The following is a 22122-nucleotide window of genomic DNA, read 5'->3' as shown; positions in this document are numbered from 1 at the left end:
AGAACCGTTGGATGAAGTAATCAAATCCTACGGTTGAGACGCGTAGGGCTGTGTTTTACAAAACCGTGACTCAGACCGTTTGTCTTGTCTGAAATCTGAATGATATGTGTATTTTAACGGTTAAAGGCCGCCACCGCATCGTCAGTGACGACCGAGCCGTGCGTGTTTACGATCTTTAAGTCCTACCTCAAAACGTCACAGTTTTTTTTTATATATATCCGGTATAGTTAAACATTTCATGTTAGATGGTACATAAATAACTTGATCGTTCATTAATAAAAAACTGAGTTTGTCATCATTATGTAGACAAGGACTCGAATATGAAAATCCGAACATCACAAACATTTGTGTGGTACAAGTTCTTAGCTAAAGTTGAATATGTGCAATAGACATGTGCGATCTTGTCGTCGCTTATGGCCTAACTGATGAAAAGTAAAAAGCATATATAGAATCAATCTAAATAATCCAATTACACATGTGGATGAATGATGATGTAACTTTAGACTATTTTTCAAAGTGTATCTTCTTAATAATTATTAATTAATAAAAATAATAAAAGAGACTCCAAGACGTGCAACGAACATGCGTCATCCCCGACGATGTAGTACCACCACTCATATTGGATTTTTATTTGGACACTTCATTTTCAAAGCATATTCGTTTATTCCAGTTGCAATATTATTTAGTTGTGGTGATTGTTTTCGTTATTAGGTTTGGCCTAGAAAAGTTCCAAACTCTTAACTTTCTTTCATTAATGTCGCCATGTCTGAAATATTACAATGGTCTTGTTAAAATACGTGAAGCAAGTCTAGAAACATCCAAAACTCTATAAGGTTTGTATATTTCAAAATACATTAATTATTGGAAGCTATAAGTATAAATTCTAGTATTAATTTTTATGTTTTCTTGGTTCAACCTTACTTATAAGCTTGAAGCTTCATAGGTTTCACTTACAATAAAGTGCATAAAAAATGCATAAACATAAACTAGCAAGTTTAAAAATTTGAAGATTCTGTATTTATGCAATTGAACAGTTTCTCATTGTTTATGTGTTCTAGACTAACGTAATTAAGCCCATTGATCGCTATAGAATGAATCGTTATCATACATTTAAAAATGACTATTAGCCTTGTCAACCATGAATCGTATGGATATAATAACTTTTTACGTAAATTACCATTATTTTTATGTTTTGATCGACCACCATATATTCGTCCAATCGACTCACAACATGTATTGTGAGGCATAGGATACATATACGTAAGCGTAGACTTTACGTGCCAAAGGTAAACACAAGTCTCTATATATGTCTTTTGTAAAGTCTCTGTCACTAACGATCGATGGCTTCTTTATTTTTATTTTTCTTCTATCAAAACAAATCACGAATGTTTGGATCAAATCGGACTAATCCAAGAGTGAAGTGATTGGCTCAAAACTAAAATATTTGACTCAAAACTAAAAAAACTCCGATGGTTACACGACATCAACTTTGTTCGAAGTGGAATCGAATCTAAAATTTATATGAGCTTAAGCTATAAAATTCGGATCCTCACCTACCTCACCATTACAACACGGACACGAATTAACGATGTCTTATTAGATAGTACTTATTTTTTTTGGTAAAAGATATGTAAAACATGATAAATTCCTTTTTTTTTTAAACCTAAAAATAATAAATTAGTACTTATTATTTTTATATTGTATTAGTTTATCTGTCTTGTATCACAACAGAAGTAAGAGAGTGTATAGATAATATAACTCCAACTTTTATTGATTGGTTCAATTCAAATCTTGTTTTCTGACCACTGAATTTTGTTAACCATGCTACTTTGAGTGACGTAAATGTTTTTATACTTTGTCAACTCTATAGGTGGATTTTATATACTATTGATTAGATACTGATATTTGCCAAGATTTTGAGTTGAAACACTACAAACATAAGACTAGGATGGAAAAAATCCCGAACCGAGTCAAAATTCTCAACCCGAACGGAAACAAATTATAAAAACGACCTGAACTCGAATTGTAGAAAACCGAAACCAAACTAACCCAAATTCAATTATAAAAAACTAATATTTTAAATTAAATGTATACTATTATATTAAATGACTTCAATTTTAATTAAAATCAGTTAATTCTTTTTTTCTTTCTATAATTTATTTGACAAAAACCAAACTATACCAATAATTTGACCCTGAATGTGACTTATTTTTTAGAATTCTTTTTTTTTTTTTGGGCAAAAGTTCGTGTCATTCCATAGATCAAATGATTTATATTACCCGAAAAGCAACAAACCGAAGAAACCAAACTCAAATAAAATTGTTTTCCAAATAGACCTATTTTAAAAAAAATCCAAAAGTCCTGAAAAGTAAAGCGAACTAAAACCGCATGCGGCATGCCTAAACTGGAAAACCGCATGCGACATGCCTAAACTGGTTAAGAGAAGACGATCCACCAAAAGAACCTCCACAGTTGTCCTGAACTGGTTAGGCTTAAAGCCCACTGGACCTAAATGGGCCTATATTCGAGAAACTTAATAATCTCAGTAATCTTACAGGAGCTAACATCCGGTGCCGGCGTGAGTACAATACATCATCGATCTTCCTCTTTCACCAATTAAAGTAAAAAAACAATTTCATCGTGACGATCGTACGGTTTATCAGCTCTTCTGACTTTGCTTGAACAGATCGGTCAGGTGAATAAAAAAAAAAGAGAGATAGAGAGAGAGAGGCTCTGTGAAGAAGAGATCGAAGCGCGATCTATCACGGTTCATTGGCTGGAGGATTCGTATTCCTTGTTTCGATCTTGTTCGTCTTTCTTAAGTCCTGTGTAAGCAGTTCGATTCTCGCCATTTTCAGTATTGTTCTCCCTCTGTGTGATTAATTTCAGAGTTCTAGGGTTTTATAGTCTTATTCTCCGCTTCTGTGTTGTTTTTGCATTGTTAAATTTTTCAATTTCTATCGTTTTCAGGTAATTTATTCGTGGCTAACGAGATATGGATTTGGCTTCCCGTTATAAGGTGAATATTTTCTCTGATTGGGAGCTTAATTCAGCTGTTAAGCTTTCTGTTTTGATTCAAATGCATGTATTCTTCAATATTTTTTCTTATGAGTTCCGTAATAGCTGCAATTTTTTAGAGGTGCGTCTATTTTGCATTGGCTTGGTGTCGATTTCGATATGATTTTTACTAGTTTCTCAAAGGTGTGAAGAGTGAGTGGTAGTGTACTAATTTATGAAGGTGGCAGAGAGCTTCATAAGATATTTGTAATCCATGACATGTTGTTTAACGGCTAAATTTCCAAAAAATTTCCGGTCTTTATGCTTGTTCTTAACTCGTTTTACAAAATTGTGCAGGGGGTTGTTGGAATGGTTTTTGGCGACAATCAATCTTCAAATGAAGATAGGTACGGTTTCTTCTCTTTTATGTACTGCGAGTGGAGAGATGTAGCAAGTTCCTTTATCTAACGTGGACGTCGTATCTATTATGGCCTCCTGTAATTGTTCGAGAAATTAATTGATGAGGATCGGATTTTTTATTTGGTGTATTTTTGTAGTTACATTCAGCGCCTGCTCGATCGTATAAGTAATGGTACCTTGCCTGACGATAGGAGAACTGCTATTGTAGAACTTCAGTCTGTTGTAGCAGAAAGTAATGCTGCTCAATTAGCTTTTGGAGCAGCCGGTAAGTGTATTTCTTTTTCTCTGTCATGCGTCTCATTGATTGTGACTTGTGAGATTCTAATCCAAATTTTGATTTTACATTCTGTTATTTCAGGATTTCCTGTGATAATGGGCATCCTAAAGGACCAACGAGATGATGTTGAAATGGTGCTGTACCCTTTTTTTCCTTTCTGTAAATCTTTTGTTCTCGCTTAGTTTGTGCATACTGCTGTTTGTCCTTTGATCCTAGCGCACCCTCCGTCACTTTATGGAAAATTTGGTATCGTTTTTTGAAGCAATATTTGAGAAATATAGCTTTATTTTGTCTTTTTCAAACTAAGTAGATTTGGGAGAGTAGCATGTTTAATTCTATTTTTCGTAGTCCTTGCAAACTCTTAAGCCGAAGATATTGGAATTAGAATAGGTCCACCAGTCCAGGGGACAAATCAATAAGAAAAAGGAGGCGGAAATGGGAAAATGTGGGAAGTTTTATTCAGTGATTTTGTTTTAAACAAAGATTCTTAAATTTGGACTTATAAATGTCTTTTTGTTTTACCTTGGGAGTATTCACTGTATGTAATTAAATTTCTTGTTGATGTTACTGTTTAGTGCTATTCTTACACTCATAGACTTGTTGTCTATCCAGGTTCGAGGTGCCTTAGAAACTCTTCTTGGTGCTCTAACGCCAATTGATCATGCAAGGGCACCGAAGACTGAAGTCCATGCAGCTCTTATGAACTCTGACTTGCTCTCCCGTGAAGCGGAAAATATAACCCTTCTTTTAAGTTTGCTGGTTAGAGTTTGCTCTATATGTCTGAAGTAGAAAAGTTATTTTCGTTTTGTTCGTTCTATATGTGTGCATCACATGGCTTGTTTTCCTGGTGGTATGACAGGAGGAAGAAGACTTCTATGTTCGATATTACACTCTTCAGATTTTGACAGCTCTGCTTATGAATTCTCAGAACAGGTATATATCTCAGGGTGTACTTTGTGTGTCATTTTTCTATCTATATGCTATAGAGACTTTTGCTGACTGTCTCTTCAGGTTGCAGGAAGCTATTTTGACCACTCCTCGCGGTATAACTCGACTCATGGATATGCTAATGGATAGAGAGGTAAACAACTACTAAATATCTTGGATATGTGTGATCTTGCTATTAATCTGCAGAAGAGTCTGATCTCATTAACCTCCTGTAAACCTCAGATAGGAGGTTATGAGACCGTGAACTCTGCACGGGATGAATATCGTATTTGTAAACTTATTCTTTTTTGTGTATGCCTTACAGGTAATCCGGAATGAGGCTTTGTTGCTTCTTACACACTTGACTCGTGAAGCAGAGGTGAGACTTCCTGGTTATCTTTGTAGCTGTTCCTTTCCTTATGCCTTAAGCTGAGGCAGCCATTGATTGATTGACCTTCCACTTGTAGGAAATCCAAAAAATTGTTGTCTTTGAAGGTGCATTTGAAAAGATTTTTAGCATCATTAAGGAGGAAGGGGGGTCAGATGGTGATGTGGTTGTGCAGGTGACCACTAGCTCTTTTAAAAATATTTGGCATTTAAAAAGGAAAATTTATGAAGCCACCACTTCTCCGAAATTAGGACTAAACATTATTGGCACTTATATGTTGTCTCCCTGAATTTATTTTGCCAGCACTTTCAGCATGCTTTGGCATTACTTGCTTAGGCTTAACTTTGAGTTCCTTGCCTATGCACTTGCAATAATTTGTTCTTTATTTACAGGACTGTCTGGAGTTGTTGAACAATCTTCTTCGCAGCAGTTCATCAAACCAGGTTTTGAAGCTTTGTTTCTGGTCTTAATTTTTCTGATTAATCTACTGGATCCTATCAGAGACTGATATTTGAACTTGTACAGATACTACTAAGGGAAACCATGGGTTTTGAACCCATCATTTCAATTCTAAAACTACGAGGGATTACATATAAGTTCACCCAGCAAAAGGTTAGATCATATAGTGCTTCGCCAATTTTAGATTTATTTACCAGCTCATGCAATTTTGTTAATCGTTGTCCTTCTGAATGAACAAAATCCCAGTAGACTGTTAATCTACTTAGTGCACTGGAGACAATCAATATGCTGATCATGGGAGGTGCAGACACGGAGCCTGGAAAAGAGTCAAACAAGCTGGCAAATAGAACAGTTTTAGTTCAGGTTTGTTATGATATACGAACGTTGTGATTCCTCTTTTTGGACTGGATCGAATATGTTTCTAATCCTATCGTTTTTTTATCCAACAACAGAAAAAACTGCTAGATCACCTACTTATGTTGGGTGTTGAAAGCCAATGGGCCCCTGTTGCTGTTCGCTGCATGGTAAGCAAATCTTCTTTAGTAAAGTCTTGTCCTTTTAGTCCCTTCCCTTTTTTTTGGTTATCATTCGTAGTGCATTGTATATCAAAATTGCTTTGCTCATTTGCGCAACTGACAACAAGTTCAAATAGTATCATTTAGATTCTAGAATTTAACTGTTGAACCTTGTTCTAGGTTGACCATGGAACTGATATGCTTACAGTGATCTATTAGCAGTTTTTTTCTTCTAGAGATTGTCTGTCGTCCAAGTTTTTTATTGATGTTTCTTTTCTAATGGGTCTTTTTACTTTTGATTCTTTGCTGCTAGACATTTAAATGCATTGGAGATCTGATTGATGGACATCCCAAGAACCGTGATATCCTTGCTAGCAAAGTTATTGGTGAAGATCGGCTAGTAGAACCTGCACTAAATTCCATCCTCCGGATCATTTTACAGACGTCCAGTATTCAAGAGTTTGTTGCAGCTGATTACGTTTTCAAGATGTTCTGTGAGGTTTGAAACTTTTTGTCTTATATTTTTTAGTTCATAGTCTAATGTGAGATTGCATATTCTGATATACTGATTGCATCTTTATCTACAATCTCATTCACTAAACATTTTCAGAAAAATCCCGAGGGTCAAACAATGCTAGCTTCGACTTTGATACCTCAACCACATCCCACAGCCCGAGATCCTCTAGAAGATGATGTTCACATGTCATTTGGAAGGTATCATCTTTATTTCCTTTCTTCTGCAGCCTTCACAGTTTTGTTTTGAAGGGATCTCACTCTTCATTCTCATTGCGAGTTTGCATGGTCTTTCAATTTTGAGCTACTGCTCTTGTGCTAAAACGTATCCAAATTTTATTTGTGTGTCAGTATGTTGTTACGAGGCCTTTGTTCTGGTGAAGCTGATGGTGATCTTGAGGTAAAAGTGTTTCTCCCTGTTGGATATTAATTTAAAAGCATTCCAGAACTTAAATCTATTTTTTTCTTTTGAAAACAGACGTGTTGCAGAGCAGCGAGCATTCTTTCTCATGTTGTGAAGGACAACCTTCGGTGCAAGGAAAAGGTAATGAAATCACCACTTTACCTTATGTTCTATCCGCAGTATTTTGTTGTCCTGCATTGGCTGACTTTTTGGGATACTCAATAGGCTTTGAAAATCGTACTTGAATCACCTATGCCTTCCATGGGAACTCCAGAGCCTCTGTTTCAGAGGATTGTCAGATACCTGGCCGTTGCTTCTTCCTTGAAAAGCAAAGATAAATCAAGCACACTATGGAAATCATATATTCAACAGATCATTTTAAAACTGCTTGTGACATGGACTGTTGATTGCCCTGCTGCAGTTCAGTGCTTTTTAGATTCACGCCACCACCTGACGTTTTTACTTGGGCTGGTAACAGACCCAGCTGCAACAGTTTGCATAAGGGGATTGGCGTCTATTCTATTGGGTGAATGCGTCATTTACAATAAATCAGTTGAGAATGGTAAAGATGCTTTTGCTGTAGTTGATGCTGTGGGCCAGAAGATGGGGCTTACATCATACTTCTCGAAGTTTGAAGAGATGCAGAACAGCTTCATCTTCTCCCCCTCCAAGAAACCTCCACAGGGTAATAAACCGTTGACAAGAACAGCCACGCCTAGTGAAGCCGAGATTAATGAGGGGGATGAGGCAGATGAGATGGTTAAAGGGAATGAGGATCACCCAATGCTCTTGTCTTTGTTTGATGCTAGTTTCATAGGCTTAGTGAAGAGCCTTGAAGGTAACATCAGGGAGAGAATCGTGGATGTGTATAGTCGGCCAAAAAGTGAGGTGTCTGTAGTACCAGCGGATTTGGAGCAGAAGAGCGGAGAAAATGAGAAAGACTACATCAACCGTTTGAAAGCCTTTATAGAGAAACAGTGCTCGGAGATTCAGGTGTGTGCCTCTTCTCAACTGTCTATGCTACTGAGTATAAGACAGTTAGCATATTTGAGAAATATACCATTTTGGTGTTTTATTGCCATTAAAAGAAGAATAATCTTGAGAGTCTTCGCAAGTAACATGATATTTAATAATAGATGAGAAGTTAAGGGGTTCCTGCTAAAAAAATTTGGGATTAGGAAGCATTGCTAAAACGGAATATAGGAAGCACTAAGTTTCTTTCAAGATGTGGGATAATGAAGAATTGGGTCTTTTGTTCTCAGCGGGATATCAAACAACAGTTCATACAATAGGTCTCTAAATTTATGTGATGAAAAAAGAAATCTCAATATCAGCTGTGCCTGACAGAGTTTATTGTTGTTGTGACCTCTGTGTTTTCCAGAACCTTCTTGCTCGAAATGCTGGTTTGGCAGAAGACTTGGCCAGTTCTGGCAGGAATGAGCAATCTGAAGGATCAGAGCAGAGAACAAGTACAGTAATGGACAAGGTTCAGATGGAAAGCATCAGACGCGAACTCCAAGAAACGTCTCAGCGTTTAGAGACAGCGAAAGCCGAAAAAGCCAAGATCGAATCCGAGGCATCAAGTTACAAGAACATAGCTACGAAACTCGAGTCAGACCTAAAAAGCCTCTCGGACGCATACAACAGTCTAGAACAGGCAAATTACCATCTGGAAAAAGAAGTGAAAGCCTTGAAAGGAGGAGATCCCATGGAGGTTCCAGATATAGAAGCCATTAAGGAAGAGGTGAGAAAAGAAGCTCAGAAAGAGAGCGAAGACGAATTAAACGACCTGTTAGTATGTTTGGGGCAAGAAGAGAGCAAAGTCGAGAAGCTAAGCGCAAGGCTGATAGAATTAGGAGTTGATGTTGATAAGCTTTTAGAGGATATTGGGGACGAATCAGAAGCTCAAGCGGAATCTGAAGAAGACTGACCATTGAGAACAAGTTGTTGTAGAGATCTAAGTCCTCTAAAATGCTCTTCTCATCAGGCAATGGAACTTGTACAGTCCTGGGTGGGTTTATTCTGAATCTGATGTTTACAAATTGTCGTTGCTTAATCTTTTTAGTTATAACTCTTAAATTTATTAAACATGGTCTTGCGTTGCAGATTCATATACATTCTAACATTGAAACATCCACAAATATGATTTTTAAGTTACTGCAGCTGTAATATGTTTTTTTTTCTTTTTCTTTTTCTTCATATTTTGTTAAAACAATCAAACAAGTAAGTAATTCCAGTTCGATTACTTGTGTTTTCCTTAAAACATTCATGATTTATAGAGATTCGATTTAGTGATAAAACATCTTTTGATGAAATGCAAAAATAGATACATAACTGTTGAGCTTCCGAGAGGGTATTCATCAATCTAAAGACAAACTGACCTGAACCCCAAAATAACCAAAATCCGAAAAGACATACCATATCTTAAATGGATTCACATTTATGAAAATTAAGAGGATATAATAACTGATTAAAATGCCAAAACCGAACCTAATCCTGGACAGAACATTCCCCCCTAATTAAGCCTAACAGAGAGAATCACTCTACAATTGCAACACAAGGCATTGTACAAAAGTAACGGAAGGTAGAGAGAGAGAGAGCTCAGATAAGGATTTAATCAGTATCACAAAGCGACGTCATTAGATCCGTTGGTGAGCTCCATATGGGAAGATCAAAGAAGGACTGTTTCTTCTCTTCTTCTTCAATTCTACATATGTTCTCTACAACTTCACACTGCTTGAAGAAGTCGTTGATCACCGCTTCTTGTGCTTCCGCCTGTCAAAATTTCAAATTTTCAAATTTTCAAAATCGAACCAATTTCAAAATTTTTAGTTGAATTGGAGTAAAAAAAAAAAAAAAAACCCTAATTACCATAAACAGAAGTTCGTCGAGCATAGACGACGGCGCAGAAGCATCTCCTCCGCCAAATTCTCGACCTCTTTGTGTTGTAGAGGACTCAGGAAACGACATCGTTTCGTCCGCGTTTAACCTCCCTTCTCCTCGTTGCGTCGCTCGAAACCGATCTGCTTTCTCTTGCATTGCATTCGAACTGTTCGACAAAATCTCCCACAGCTCGATCTCACTCTGTTGCTTCCTTTTGAGCTTCTTCATTGCTCTATTCTTCCGTATCCTTAGATTTCTCTCCTCTACCACCCGATCTAATTCTGGATCCGGCGGTTTTGACGTTTCTAAAGCGTCGGCGATACAGCATCGCTTTTTTCGTTTGTAAACGAAGCCGTGGTCGTGGAAACGTTCCAAATCTTCGTATTCTTCTACGGTAATCGCTGACGGCTGAATTGATGAGTCCATTCGCCGTCGAGATGCGGTGGAGCGGGAAAAAAAAAAATCTGAGTAGAGCGAATTTGAGAAAAGGTGAAGATGGACTTTTTTTTGGATCTTCGAAATTGAAAGATTGATTTTGCAAGCTAATCAATAATAATCAAAACTGGGGGATATCAATAAAAATAATAATGAGCCATTTAGCTAAATACTAAAGGCCCATTTAATTTAGTTAGGCCCACAAGAAAATGGAAATATACCGATTGATCATAATACTAACTAGGATTTACCCATTCATTTTCATAAATCATTTAAATAAATTAGTATACTAATATAATCACCTTTTTTAGTTTGTTAATATAAATATTACAATATTATATATTGTATGTTGTTGTATTTGCAAAATTTACCCTATAGTAAATTTCTTTGTTTTGTAATATCAATGTTACACTGTTATACATTTTTTTGTGTTTTTACAATAGTTAATAGTACTTGTTAATAAAATTATATGGGTTGAATTTGAAAGAAAAATAAATGTGTATACTTTCAAAAATAAATGAACTATCATTAAAATCAAATTTGCTAAAATAACTATATGAATAAATTACATACATCTGTAACAAAAAAACAAAAAAAAAAACTACATCTGTATTTGTAAATATATTTAGGTTTTAAATAAATATAAGTTTTTGTATTGTTAATATATCTATATGTCCATAACATTATTAAACTATAATAGATTACATTTAATTTATAAGGAACAAAAACCTTTATACAATTTTTACAAACAAATATTTGTCGGTTCTCTATTCCAAATGCATGATTGGTTAGTAACTCCTAAATAGTAACTAACCATGTATGTCAACTGCAACGGGTTGTCTTGTCTCCAAGTAAATAATCCACGGAGGATTACTTACTTGGATCGGTTTGGATTCACACCGAGGATTACAAAAGTTCCCAATACTTAAGTATATAGAGATACAAGAGTTCACACGACAAATGCACCTTATAACCCACAAAAGCAATTATAGTTAATGCTCTAGAGTCAAGATTGAAATTAAAAGAAATAAAACTGCCACATGATTTATTAAACGAAGAATGACATATATATCATGGTTTCACTTCATACGCAAAAAACTTGAGAAATGACATCAACGACATAATGTTTTTTTTTTTTTTTTTTTTTTTTTTTTTTTTTTTTTTTTTTTTTTTTTTTTTTTTTTTTTTTTTTTTTNTATTTTTTTATTTTTAACAAAGTATTTATAATGCTTTAAGAAATTTTTGAGGGTTTTGTGTGAGTTAGTAGAAAAAATATTGAAAGATCTTTAATTTAAATATTTCATAATGGTTGATTAGGTATATGCTATTATTATGCTCGTATGTAATTAATTTTGTTACTATATGATGTCAAAAGATATTTAACATTTTTGATTTAGTTGATTGTGTTGCTAGTTTTAAGGAACTTGTATATTGGATTAATAATCTGGAGAGTCATTAGCCTACGGTGAAATCTTAACATATATGCTCATATGCTTGATAATTAATGCCGATTTTTTTTGGCTTATAAATAGATTTATTAGAACCAGAATATTACCATATCTTCTGTATATCTTCAGTATTGTTTCTTATTTCGACTAACATAATTATTAATTAATAAAAACGAATGCTACATTTTTGACAATAATATACTTTTAGAATGTAAATATAATCCGGGTTTTAATCATTTATGTTTTCGATTAATGGGATCCGATTCAATAATTTCAGGTTGTAACATATAAAATTAAACCGGCCCGTTTTTAATAATTAACCTTAATGATTTTAGATTAATAGTGTTTAAGGCCTTGGTTTTTTGGAAAATCATTTCAAAAAAGATTATTGCACAAAAATGTACTTAAAAAATGTTAAGATAGATTTTAAAAATATATATCTGTTTATAAAAATTTGAATCATATCATATGCTGAATAAAAAATCTAATATTTTATTAACTTTATGTATTAAATAGTAATTCAAATAATTAAATAGAAGATTAAATAAAAGTGAAAGGAGAATTATTTTTTTAATTTAACACATTGCTTTAAATTAGGTAGATAGATTTTAGGAAATCTGAAATTAATATTATCAAATAAGAAAATGGTTGTGTTTGGTTGTAAGGATTGTAGAGAATTTAGTTGGGACTTGTTTTGATACAAAGATAAAAAAAAAGTTGGCACAAAAATGTACTAAAAAAATGTTAAGATAGATTTACTACTATGATTTAAATTAAAAAAAAAAAAAAATTAAAGTCAGTCTTGAATTTTATAATTATTACCACCGGGTAGCTTATCAGTCATCCAATTACAATATTTGATTCTCCTGATTTGTAAAGTTTTGTTTCAGTATCTCCAATGATACAAGGAAATCAAGTAATTTTTTTTATCTTCTCCGGTAATGAATGATTTTATCTGAATTCTATGAAATGCAATTATATATATACAAACATATTAGTTATATTTTATATCCAAAAATACTAAATAACAAAAATCTCTTATATTAGAATTATTTCAGTTATATTTGTTAAAATTATACATTTGCAAAAAATTATTAATCTGAAAACCAATGTAACGCCTTCAACTACCTTTAGTGGGATCCACTTATTATCTAGTTCCAGTGAGTATTCTGATTGGTGAAAATATTTTTGGGAGAAAACGGTGCAGAAGTTGTTTTTTTTTTTGTTGTTGATAAATCTGAGGATAATTAATATTGTCAAGTTCAAAATATAACATTTTAAGATCAATGCTAAATATCAGTTTCTCTTCCCATATGCCATGATTAATATCTCTATCCGAGCTCTTGTCATGATCGCTTATTCTCCTTGGCTTCACAATCAGAAATATTAATGTATGATTGAATCTGCATCATTAATGTAGAGACTCAAGATTAAAAAATTTACTTCATTACCTTTTTCTCTCAATTCACCAAAGTTTGTAATTTTAACTAGCCTAATAGGTTTCCCATCAAGGTCCCCACCCTTTGCATTTGGTTGAATGTTGACCATCCTTCAACAACTTAGCCGAAAACTATATGTTTACTGATTGAGAGAGAATTACATCAAGTCTCGAAACAACAGAACAAAAACAACAATCTAGGAGAAGAAAGGTTATTATTACTCATCAAGGTGTGGTTTTTTTTCAAAGAGCATGAAGAATTGAGATCCATTGCTGTTGGTCTTGGACCACGATTCGCCATGGAAAGCATTCCAGCTCTATCATGTTTGAGTGTAAAATTCTCATCTCCAAAATCACCACCGTACTTGCTCTCACCACCACTGCCATCTCCAAAGGAAATATCACCGCCCTACAAGCAAGAAAGGAGAAGCCCATCAATTGCAAAAAAAAAAAATGATTCTAGGGAAGGAAAGAAGAAAACAGAACATAAAGCAGATACCTGAGTCACATGCCATATAGAGAACACCATTAAAAACAAAATCACCACTTTCATATCAGAAAGTGATTCAAGATGTTTGGTTTAAGCTGTTGGTTCTCCTAAGCATGGACAATACTTCAAAGCTTTATAAAAGATATCTTGTGGAGAAGGAGACAATGATTTAAAACAAACACTTTATTCTAAGGTCAACAAGCTACCTAATCAACGTCCACAAATAATTTTTACAAAGACAAATCTTATCCCGGTTTATCATGTTGTATTGGAAAATTGAACTAAACTGGATGGCTTCAATTATTGAGCTTGATTGGCAAAATATTGTACTTGGTAGTGATATATACTAAGTAAGTTCGAGTTATAATAAAACAAAATCACATTTATATACAATATCATCCTATTTATATATCATTTTAGTAAATTTTATTGTTTATTTATCTAAGTATTTAATATTTTTAAAAAATTATTTATGCGGACTCACGTATCAATGTGTGACAAAAATTACAGTAACCACAATTTGTTTAAATCTAAGTTTTTCTTCATTTTTTACTTTGAAAACTACAACAAATTAGAGAATACTTAAAACAAAAAAAAATACCATTGACAAGTACAAAAAGACTTTATTAATTATGATATTTGATTCCAAACAACATAAAAACAAATAATATTTCAAAAATACAAAAGAAAATTAATAAATAAAAAATAAAAAAATAACCCGAACAAATAATAAACTAGTAATGATAAAACTCGAACAAATAATAAACTCTTCTACCCAAATTATCTGAATCCAAAAAATACGAAAATCCGAATTCCCATGGTATATTGCTTCTACTAATAGCTTGGAGTAGTAAAGCATGACTATTGCTTAGCATAGAAAATAAAGAAGTTATAAAAACTAACATGGCAGACAATCGTATTAAGTAGTGTTTAAATTAAACAAAGACTGAAAGTGTTTAAATTAAACAAAGACTAACGACTTATAGATTTGTCAGCGTCGATAAATGTAACAAGTAGCATTGGTATAGTTAAAGTATATAAAGGAACAACTATATTGATCCATTGTTTACACGAAACCAAAGAGCAATTACCCAAACACTAATTTGATCCATGGGTTATATTTATAAGTTGGGAGGTCACATGCATTATTTATCCATCGTTGAGCATCGTGATGGTTTGGAATGCGGTGCTTGCGATCGATCGTATGGTGATGCCTACTCATGCGATTCTTGCGAGTTTAATATTCACTTGAAATGTGAATTTTTGCTCAAGTTACAATCTCTATTCTACCACCCTTGTCATGATGGACATCGTCTTAATCTTCTCACAACCGGAGCTCCTGATCACACCGACCCAAAATGCCATATTTGCGGTAAAAATACTAAGCGCCTTCTTTGTCATTGTTACGATTGTAAACTCAATTTGGATATCGATTGCATGTTTGATGCCATGTGTGCTCGATCCAATTTGAATTTCCCGTGGCACCATCATCCTCTATTAATGTTTGATTATTATGGTGACGATATGAAATGCGAAGTGTGTGATTTGCCCTCGGGAAAAGTCTACCTTTGCCCTCTTTGTAGATTTATGGTTCATGAGAAATGTGTCTCCGTACTTAATACACCAGAGATCACTCACTCGTCTCATAGCAGACACCCTCTTAAGCTTGTTACCGAAGGAGCTCCTGGTTACACAGATCCAAAATGTCATCTATGTGGAGAAGACACTGGAAGGTTCATATACCATTGTGATATGTGTAAGTTCAATCTAGATTTGGTTTGTGCGATTGACAATCCTCCACCAGTTGCTCTTTCAAATCTGAAGGTCCATGAGCATACACTCACACTCATGCCAAGGCTGATCTCCTTCGTTTGTGATGCTTGTGGGACAAAAGGAGACCGTTCTCCTTATTTGTGTCATCAATGCGATTTCATGATTCATCAAACGTGCGCATATTTACCACGTCTTATTCACGTCAATCACCATGACCACCGCATTTCGTACAAGTATCCTGTTGGTGTTCGAGAAGCCAGATGTGGAGTTTGTTGGGAAGATATTGATTGGTCATGTGGGGCCTATTCTTGTTCTCTTTGTCCTCGTTATGCTATTCATTCACTATGCGCAGTAAGGGACGACGTGTGGGATGGGGAAGAGCTCGATGGAGTACCTGAAGATATCGAAGATATCGAGCCATTCAAAAGGAATGATGACAACACAATCACTCATTTCGCTCATGAACATAACCTCATGAGCCTCAGCAAAGACGGTGAAGAAACCAGCTTGTGTGGAGGATGTGTTCGTCCCATCGGTTCTTACACATTCTACAAATGTTCAAAATCAGATTGCGGTTTCATTCTCCATGAAACGTGTGCTAATCTTCTTAAAAAGAAACGACATTTTCTGAGCCCAGAACCTCTCACTCTTTGCCTCCAAAGTCAACGCTACACAGAAGCTTGCCGAGCTTGTCGTCAAGTTTCTTGCGAGGGGTTCATGTACTCTACAAATTATGAGAATCAAAACTTTGACTTACTATGCAGTTCGATTACAGTGCCATTTATCCATGGAGGTCATGATCATCAATTACTATACCTCAAACTACAAGACGATGACGTCAAGATGTGCCAGAACTGCCTCATCCACGAAGGAGATGTCGTCATAGGCTGTAAGAAATGCAACTACTATTTGGACTTTCGTTGCGCGACTCTACCATTAACGGTAACGCTTCCAAGGTATGATGATCATCCACTCACTCTATGTTATGGTGATGAAAAGGCAAGCGGCAAGTACTGGTGTGATATTTGCGAAAGAGAAACAAATCCAAAGACTTGGTTCTACACTTGTAATGATTGCGGGGTCACTTTGCATGATTTTTGTGTAGTTGGGGATATCAGATACGCCAAACCAGGAGAAAAGGTCGAAATCACTAATAAATTGGTGGCTAATAATAGCTCTTCACGGCCGCTTTGCGACACGTGTCGTTGTCGTTGCCCAGGTCCCTTCATTCTCAAGGAAAGAAAAGATGTTTATTTTTGTTCTTATTTTTGTTGCATAACTCCATCCAGTAAGAGGCACTACGAAGTTAAGTTCAGATGTCCTCCGTGGGTATCAGAATACGACTGATGGAGTTGCGAGACCACCAATCAAAACCACAACGGAAAACATCTAACCAGACCAAATTTCTAAATCGGAATTACATGAAGTAAACGATTTATGTTTTCTTCTCCTAATGTTTAAGCAGCCATCTCTTCCACTCTTTCATATTTTCCTTGATTGATTTGTAGGAGTTATACGATTCCACTTTGCTTCCTGTTCTGTCTTCTCCTTACGTTTTCATGAAACTTGTTTATGCAAATTATCACAAGCTTTTATCTTTTCAAATAGTGTCTCTCCGCATGCTGACTGTAGCCTACACCTCCATTCTTTTGTTTTATGTCAAATTCAAAATATATATCATAAATTGGAAACTAATCATATTCGTGTCATCAACATAGGAACCTAAACCAACCTTTCCAACATCACCATTCTAGTTTTTGTAACTCAGTGGAACTTTTGTACTTACGCTGATGAGGTGGTAGTTAACGTCCGTGTTTGAAAGTAAATTTTTTATGTGTTTTATGAGCTTGAATTGATTGTTGTTGTCACTACTCACGACAATTCTTTGTCCACCTACATATTACATTACCTGACAACTATAACATGATGATCATATCCTGCGATCATGTGTATGTTTCCGAGCCTCGATGGAGCTTTGGCTCTGACACGATCCCTTCTATATATGGTGTTTCCTACGTGTTAGAGATGGATTTCACCCCAACAATAGGCCCAGCCCAGAAAAGACCCAAAAGAGTTAATAGGCCGAACAAGGTATTTTAGTCTTTTTGGATGACAAACCGACACAATAATCTATAAATAGTGATTGTACGGCGTACGACGAAAGGACACAAAAAACAGAGAGGAAATTTATACTAGAGAAACGGTTCTCTGAGCATCGATTCGACGAGCTCGCAGTTCGTTAATTGTTTCCTTTTCGTCATTTTATAGCTCGTCGTTATCAATTTTAGCCTGACTTTTCATATATAAAAGAGAACTTTGACCCTCTAAATACCGAACTAAAATACTCTAATTGGACCGATATGGACATCAACAATTTGGCGCGCCAGGAAGGGGGAGCCAAGTCGAAATTCTCTTTGAAAGTTTGAAGAACGGACCTACAACAGCTACACGAGATGACCATAACCACCAAAGAAGGAAGCAAGGAAGCCGGATCGTCAGGGGGAACAATAACCCCGGCAGCGGATCAAGTGGAACATGCAGTCCTCCCGACCCCGAACGCTCCGAGAAAGGCTGCCACAACGGAGAGTCCAGAAACGTTCGTCATCGCAAGAAACCTAGCGAGCCCGACGACCACAGAGCCGACTCCGAACCCAGCGCAACTCACCCTGCTCAACAGCCAGCCCGTCTCCAACATAGATGAGCTATTCCGCGGTATCTTAGCACGCCTCGACCAGCAGGAACAGCGAACCAATACTCGATTGGATGCACTAACCGCAACACAGGTCGAATCCCAGGAAGAAATCAACCATCTCCAGGCCGTTCGACAAGGTTCGACGAATATCTTCTCAGCAGGAATGATGCCAAGGCCGAATGCGATAACTGACGGGCTCGAGCGCGACCCCAACTCGCGCATCGATTAGCAGAGCAACAACGCTAAGGATGCCGAGCTGAAGCAAATTAGGGAAAAGATGCAAGAAATGGAAACTATATTTCATAAAGCAACGAGTAGAGCGCCAGAGGTAGATCTCATGCTCGAGGCGACTCAGCGAACCCCATTCTCAAGAAGGCTTGCAACCACACCAGTGAAGCGAGCGGTCAAGCCAAGGCTGGGTTACTACGACGGGACAGCCAACCCACGAGACTTTCTGCTCAATTTCGGGGTAGCTTTTGGTCCCTTGCAGTTCAGCCCAGCAGAGTACGATGCTGGAGCATGCCAAGTCTTTGCCGAGCACTTGACCGGAGCAGCTCTGAGTTAGTTTTCACGACTTCTGTCTGGATCGATTGATAGTATCAAGGATCTGATAACCGAATTTTTAAAGCAATTTGCCGTTCTGATGGAAAACAAGAACTCCCATGCCGATCTGTACGCACTAACTCAAGGGCGAAATGAATCGCTTCGATCCTTCATCGGACGTTTTAAAGAAGTCGTCGTTAACATCTCGATTCCGGACGCTGCAGCTATCGTTGCACTCAAAAACACGCTGTGGTACGAATCTCGGTTTAAAGAGGAGCTGTCCTTGACCCATGTAGAAACCATAGCCGACACGCTACTACGAGCCGCGAAGCACATAGAAGTCGAAGAAGAAAAGGTGGTCAGCGCTAAGAAGCATGCCGCAGAAACAAGCGTCGCGACCAAGCCACCAACAGTCATAGCTCCAAAGGTTGAACACGTTGAGCCACGCCATCACTTCTCCCGAAACCCAGACCGAACTCGTAGAACCTTCGCGATCGGTGAAAATAAATACATCACGATGGAAGGAGGTGAAAATAGCACAACCCAATACTGGGATTTCCATCAAAGTACCACACACTCAAGTGACGTGTGTCGTTACCTCCAAACGATCCTGATGGAGCGGTACAAAAAGGGGGCAATAGTTGTCGAGTCTGACATAAGCAAGACGACCCGACCCGGAAAAGCTGATTCCAAACGAGCCGAAAATATCGCTCGGAAGTTTGTAAAAGATTCCAAGGCACTCGCTGACTAGAACGACGACGAAATAGAGGCGTTAAATAACGACGATCATGAAAAACGACCGCGCACAGATCATCAGACCGACCACCGTCCCCCGGTAATGAGACAGATAAACATGATCATGGGCGGGCTAGCAGGATGAAACGATTCGGTCATGTCAATAAGAGATTACACCAAGAAAGCCGAAATGAAAAAATCCTGGCCGTCGAAGATCAGTTCCGAAAACACAACGATAACTTTCAACGACAACGATCTGGAAGGCTTACGCGTAACGACCCACTAGTCATCGAACTTTTGATCGGAGAAAGTGAGGTTACGAGAATCTTGATCGATACCGGAAGCTAAGTAAATGTGATCTTCAGGAACGTCCTGGCATAAATGGAGATCGACGAGAGCGAAATCAGGCTATAGTGCAACTCTCTGACCGGTTTTGACGGAGATCATCTCATGTCAGTCGGTACTATCGACCTGCCGATCTTTGTCGGAGGAATGGCAAGGTATTATCAGTTCGCCATCATCGACAGGCCTACCATCTATAACGTCATTCTCGGAACACCGTGGCTCCACAAGATGAGGGCAGTCCCGTCTAGGTACTATCAACGCGTCAAATTCCCAACTTCAAAAGGTGTGTTTACACTGCGCGGCAACCAGCAGAGCGCGAGGACCTACTTCCTGATCGAACACAAGATTCTTACAACGAAGAAGTTATAACAATCAAAGCAGCGGGTCGGCAACGATGACTCGTCACCGACCGATGGAAGACCGACCCCTATCCAACAGGGCGTCACCGCAACAGAAGAAGTAAGCCTCGACGAGACCGACGGAAAATGATGTGTGAATATCGGAAAAGAAATAACCAAAGCCATGCGCACCGAGCTGATCCTTTTCCTCAATACAAACATCTCGACGTTCGTGTGGACTGTGACTGATATGAAGGGAATCGATCCAACCATCACAACACACTAGCTTAACGCCGACCCAACGCACAAGCCAGTCAAACAAAAACAACGCAAGCTAGGCCCAGAGAGGTTGCAAGCAGTCAATGACGAAGTCGACAAACTACTCGGCGCAGGATCCATCGTAGAATTAAAATACCCAGAGTGGTTAGCCAACCCAGTGGTCATCAAAAAGAAAAACGGAAAATGGCGAGTCTGCGTAGACTTTACTGACCTAAACAAGGCCTGCCCAAAGGACAGCTCCCCACTACCACGGATCGATCAGCTCGTCGAAGCAACCGCGGGCAACGAACTTCTGACCTTTATGGACGCCTTCTCGGGGTACAACAAATTTTGATGCACAAGGATGACCAGGAAAAAAAGTCATTTATCACAGACAGGGGCACCTACTGTTACAAGGTCATGCCTTTTGGCCTAAAAACACGGGAACAACTTACCAGCGACTTGTAAACAAAATGTTCGCCGAACAGCTCGGCAGAACCATGGAGGTATATATAGACGACATGCTCGTCAAATCGCAGCGCGCCTACGACCATATTACTCATCTCCGACAATGCTTCAACACCCTGAATAAGTATGGGATGAAATTGAATTCGGCCAAGTGTACCTTTGCAGTCAAGTCGGGAGAGTTTTTGGGTTACCTGGTAACTCGGCGAGGAATCGAAGCAAATCAGAAGCAAATCAAGGCGATCATTGACCTCCCCTCGCCCAAGAATGCCAAAGAGGTACAACGACTAACCGGGCGAATCGCCGCCCTGAATCGTTTCATATCCAGGTCGACGGATAAGTGCCTCCCCTTCTACCAACTCCTCAAGACCAAAGGAAAGTTCGAATGGAATGAGGCTTGCCACGACGCGTTTGGAAAATTGAATAATTATTTGTCAACACCACAAGTACTTGCAAAGCCAGAGATAAGCGAAGTTTTATTCCTGTATATCACGGTTTCCGCATCAGCAGTCAGCGGAGTGCTTGTGAAAGACGACCGAGGAGAGTAACGAATTATCTTTTATGTGAGCAAATCCCTCGACGACGCCGAAACCCGTTACCCGATAGTAGAGAAGGTCGCCCTAGCAGTCGTCACTTCGGCACGAAAGCTCCGACCCCACTTCCAATCACACACCATCGCCGTCCTGTCCAATCAACCTTTGTGATCTTTTTTGCATAGTTCGAATCAATCCGGGTGATTAACGAAATGGGCAATCAAACTCAGCGAGTACGACATCGAATTCTGCACCCGCCCGACCACCAAATCCCTGGTGTTAGGTGACTTCTTAATTGAACTACCCTTGGACGGTGCCGAGCATACGCTGTCTGACCCGATAGATGGATAGTGGATCCTGCATGTCGACGGTGCGTCCTCCCATCTAGGTTCCGGTGTGGGCATTCGGTTAACATCTCTGACCAGGGAAATTTTGGAACAGTCCTTCCGGCTTCGGTTCCAATCAACCAATAATGTCGCCGAGTACGAAGGACTCATCGCCGGACTCAAACTCGCCAGTGGGATGCAAATCAAATGAATCAGGGCTTTTTGCGATTCACAACTCGTCGCCAATCAGTTCAGTGGGGAATACGACACCAAAACCAAATCAATGGCCGCCTACCTCAACGTCGTCAGACTTCTGTCCAAATGTTTCGATGAGTTCGAACTCATTAATATCCCAAGAGGGGAAAATGCTCCGGCCGACGCCCTAACAGCTCTCGCATCAATATCAGACCCTGACCTTCGACGAATCATACCAGTTGAAAGCATTGATACGCCAAGCATCGAAGACAATCCAGCAGGGACCTGTCTCGCCATTCACCACCCAAACTGACGAGTCGCCACCT

The 22122-nt window shown here is 37.9% G+C and overlaps 3 protein-coding genes across 4 annotated transcripts; 2 read left to right on the top strand and 1 right to left on the bottom strand.

The window, feature by feature from the left end:
• Positions 2592 to 9061, top strand: LOC104790408 (golgin candidate 6). Of its 2 annotated transcripts, none has more exons than XM_010516158.2 (20): positions 2592 to 2829; positions 2971 to 3019; positions 3355 to 3404; positions 3555 to 3682; positions 3776 to 3828; positions 4307 to 4453; positions 4554 to 4627; positions 4706 to 4775; positions 4947 to 5000; positions 5089 to 5184; positions 5402 to 5452; positions 5535 to 5621; positions 5718 to 5831; positions 5921 to 5992; positions 6297 to 6482; positions 6594 to 6697; positions 6848 to 6896; positions 6975 to 7040; positions 7125 to 7892; positions 8281 to 9061. In XM_010516158.2, exons 2-20 carry the CDS (start codon positions 2996 to 2998, stop codon positions 8827 to 8829), a joined length of 2742 nt encoding a protein of 913 aa, XP_010514460.1. In that variant the 5' UTR covers positions 2592 to 2829; positions 2971 to 2995; the 3' UTR covers positions 8830 to 9061. The 2 variants fall into 2 exon arrangements, with proteins under 2 accessions (XP_010514460.1, XP_010514461.1); XM_010516159.2 differs by having other exon boundaries at positions 2592 to 2857; positions 8281 to 8829.
• Positions 9212 to 10315, bottom strand: LOC104790407. Its single transcript, XM_010516157.2, has 2 exons — positions 9771 to 10315; positions 9212 to 9674 (listed from the first exon to the last, which is right to left on the bottom strand). The coding sequence occupies exons 1-2, from the start codon at positions 10206 to 10208 to the stop codon at positions 9513 to 9515; spliced, it is 600 nt and encodes a 199-aa protein (XP_010514459.1). The 5' UTR covers positions 10209 to 10315; the 3' UTR covers positions 9212 to 9512.
• LOC104698700 lies at positions 14704 to 18287 on the top strand. Its single transcript, XM_019246282.1, has 3 exons — positions 14704 to 16384; positions 16485 to 16585; positions 17811 to 18287. Exons 1-3 carry the CDS (start codon positions 14704 to 14706, stop codon positions 18285 to 18287), a joined length of 2259 nt encoding a protein of 752 aa, XP_019101827.1.

Source organism: Camelina sativa, chromosome 6, assembly GCF_000633955.1.
Source record: "Camelina sativa cultivar DH55 chromosome 6, Cs, whole genome shotgun sequence".
NCBI lineage: Eukaryota > Viridiplantae > Streptophyta > Magnoliopsida > Brassicales > Brassicaceae > Camelina > Camelina sativa.
The sequence above is the reverse complement of the archived record's forward strand: the minus strand, read 5'-3'. Positions and strand labels throughout refer to the sequence as shown.

Excerpts from the sequence above, each read along its gene's own strand:
- LOC104790408 (XM_010516158.2), top strand. The coding sequence starts at position 2,996 with ATGGATTTGGCTTCCCGTTATAAG. Across the intron at positions 4,628-4,705 it reads CTTATGAATTCTCAGAACAG|GTTGCAGGAAGCTATTTTGA; the intron begins GTATATATCTCA and ends CTGTCTCTTCAG. Across the intron at positions 6,698-6,847 it reads GTTCACATGTCATTTGGAAG|TATGTTGTTACGAGGCCTTT; the intron begins GTATCATCTTTA and ends TTTGTGTGTCAG.
- LOC104790407 (XM_010516157.2), bottom strand. The coding sequence starts at position 10,208 with ATGGACTCATCAATTCAGCCGTCAGCGATTACCGTAGAAGAATACGAA. Across the intron at positions 9,675-9,770 it reads TCGACGAACTTCTGTTTATG|GCGGAAGCACAAGAAGCGGT; the intron begins GTAATTAGGGTT and ends AAATTTTGACAG.
- LOC104698700 (XM_019246282.1), top strand. The coding sequence starts at position 14,704 with ATGGGTTATATTTATAAGTTGGGAGGTCACATGCATTATTTATCCATC. Across the intron at positions 16,385-16,484 it reads GGCAAGCGGCAAGTACTGGT|ATACGCCAAACCAGGAGAAA; the intron begins GTGATATTTGCG and ends TGGGGATATCAG. Across the intron at positions 16,586-17,810 it reads GTGTCGTTGTCGTTGCCCAG|CTACACGAGATGACCATAAC; the intron begins GTCCCTTCATTC and ends GACCTACAACAG.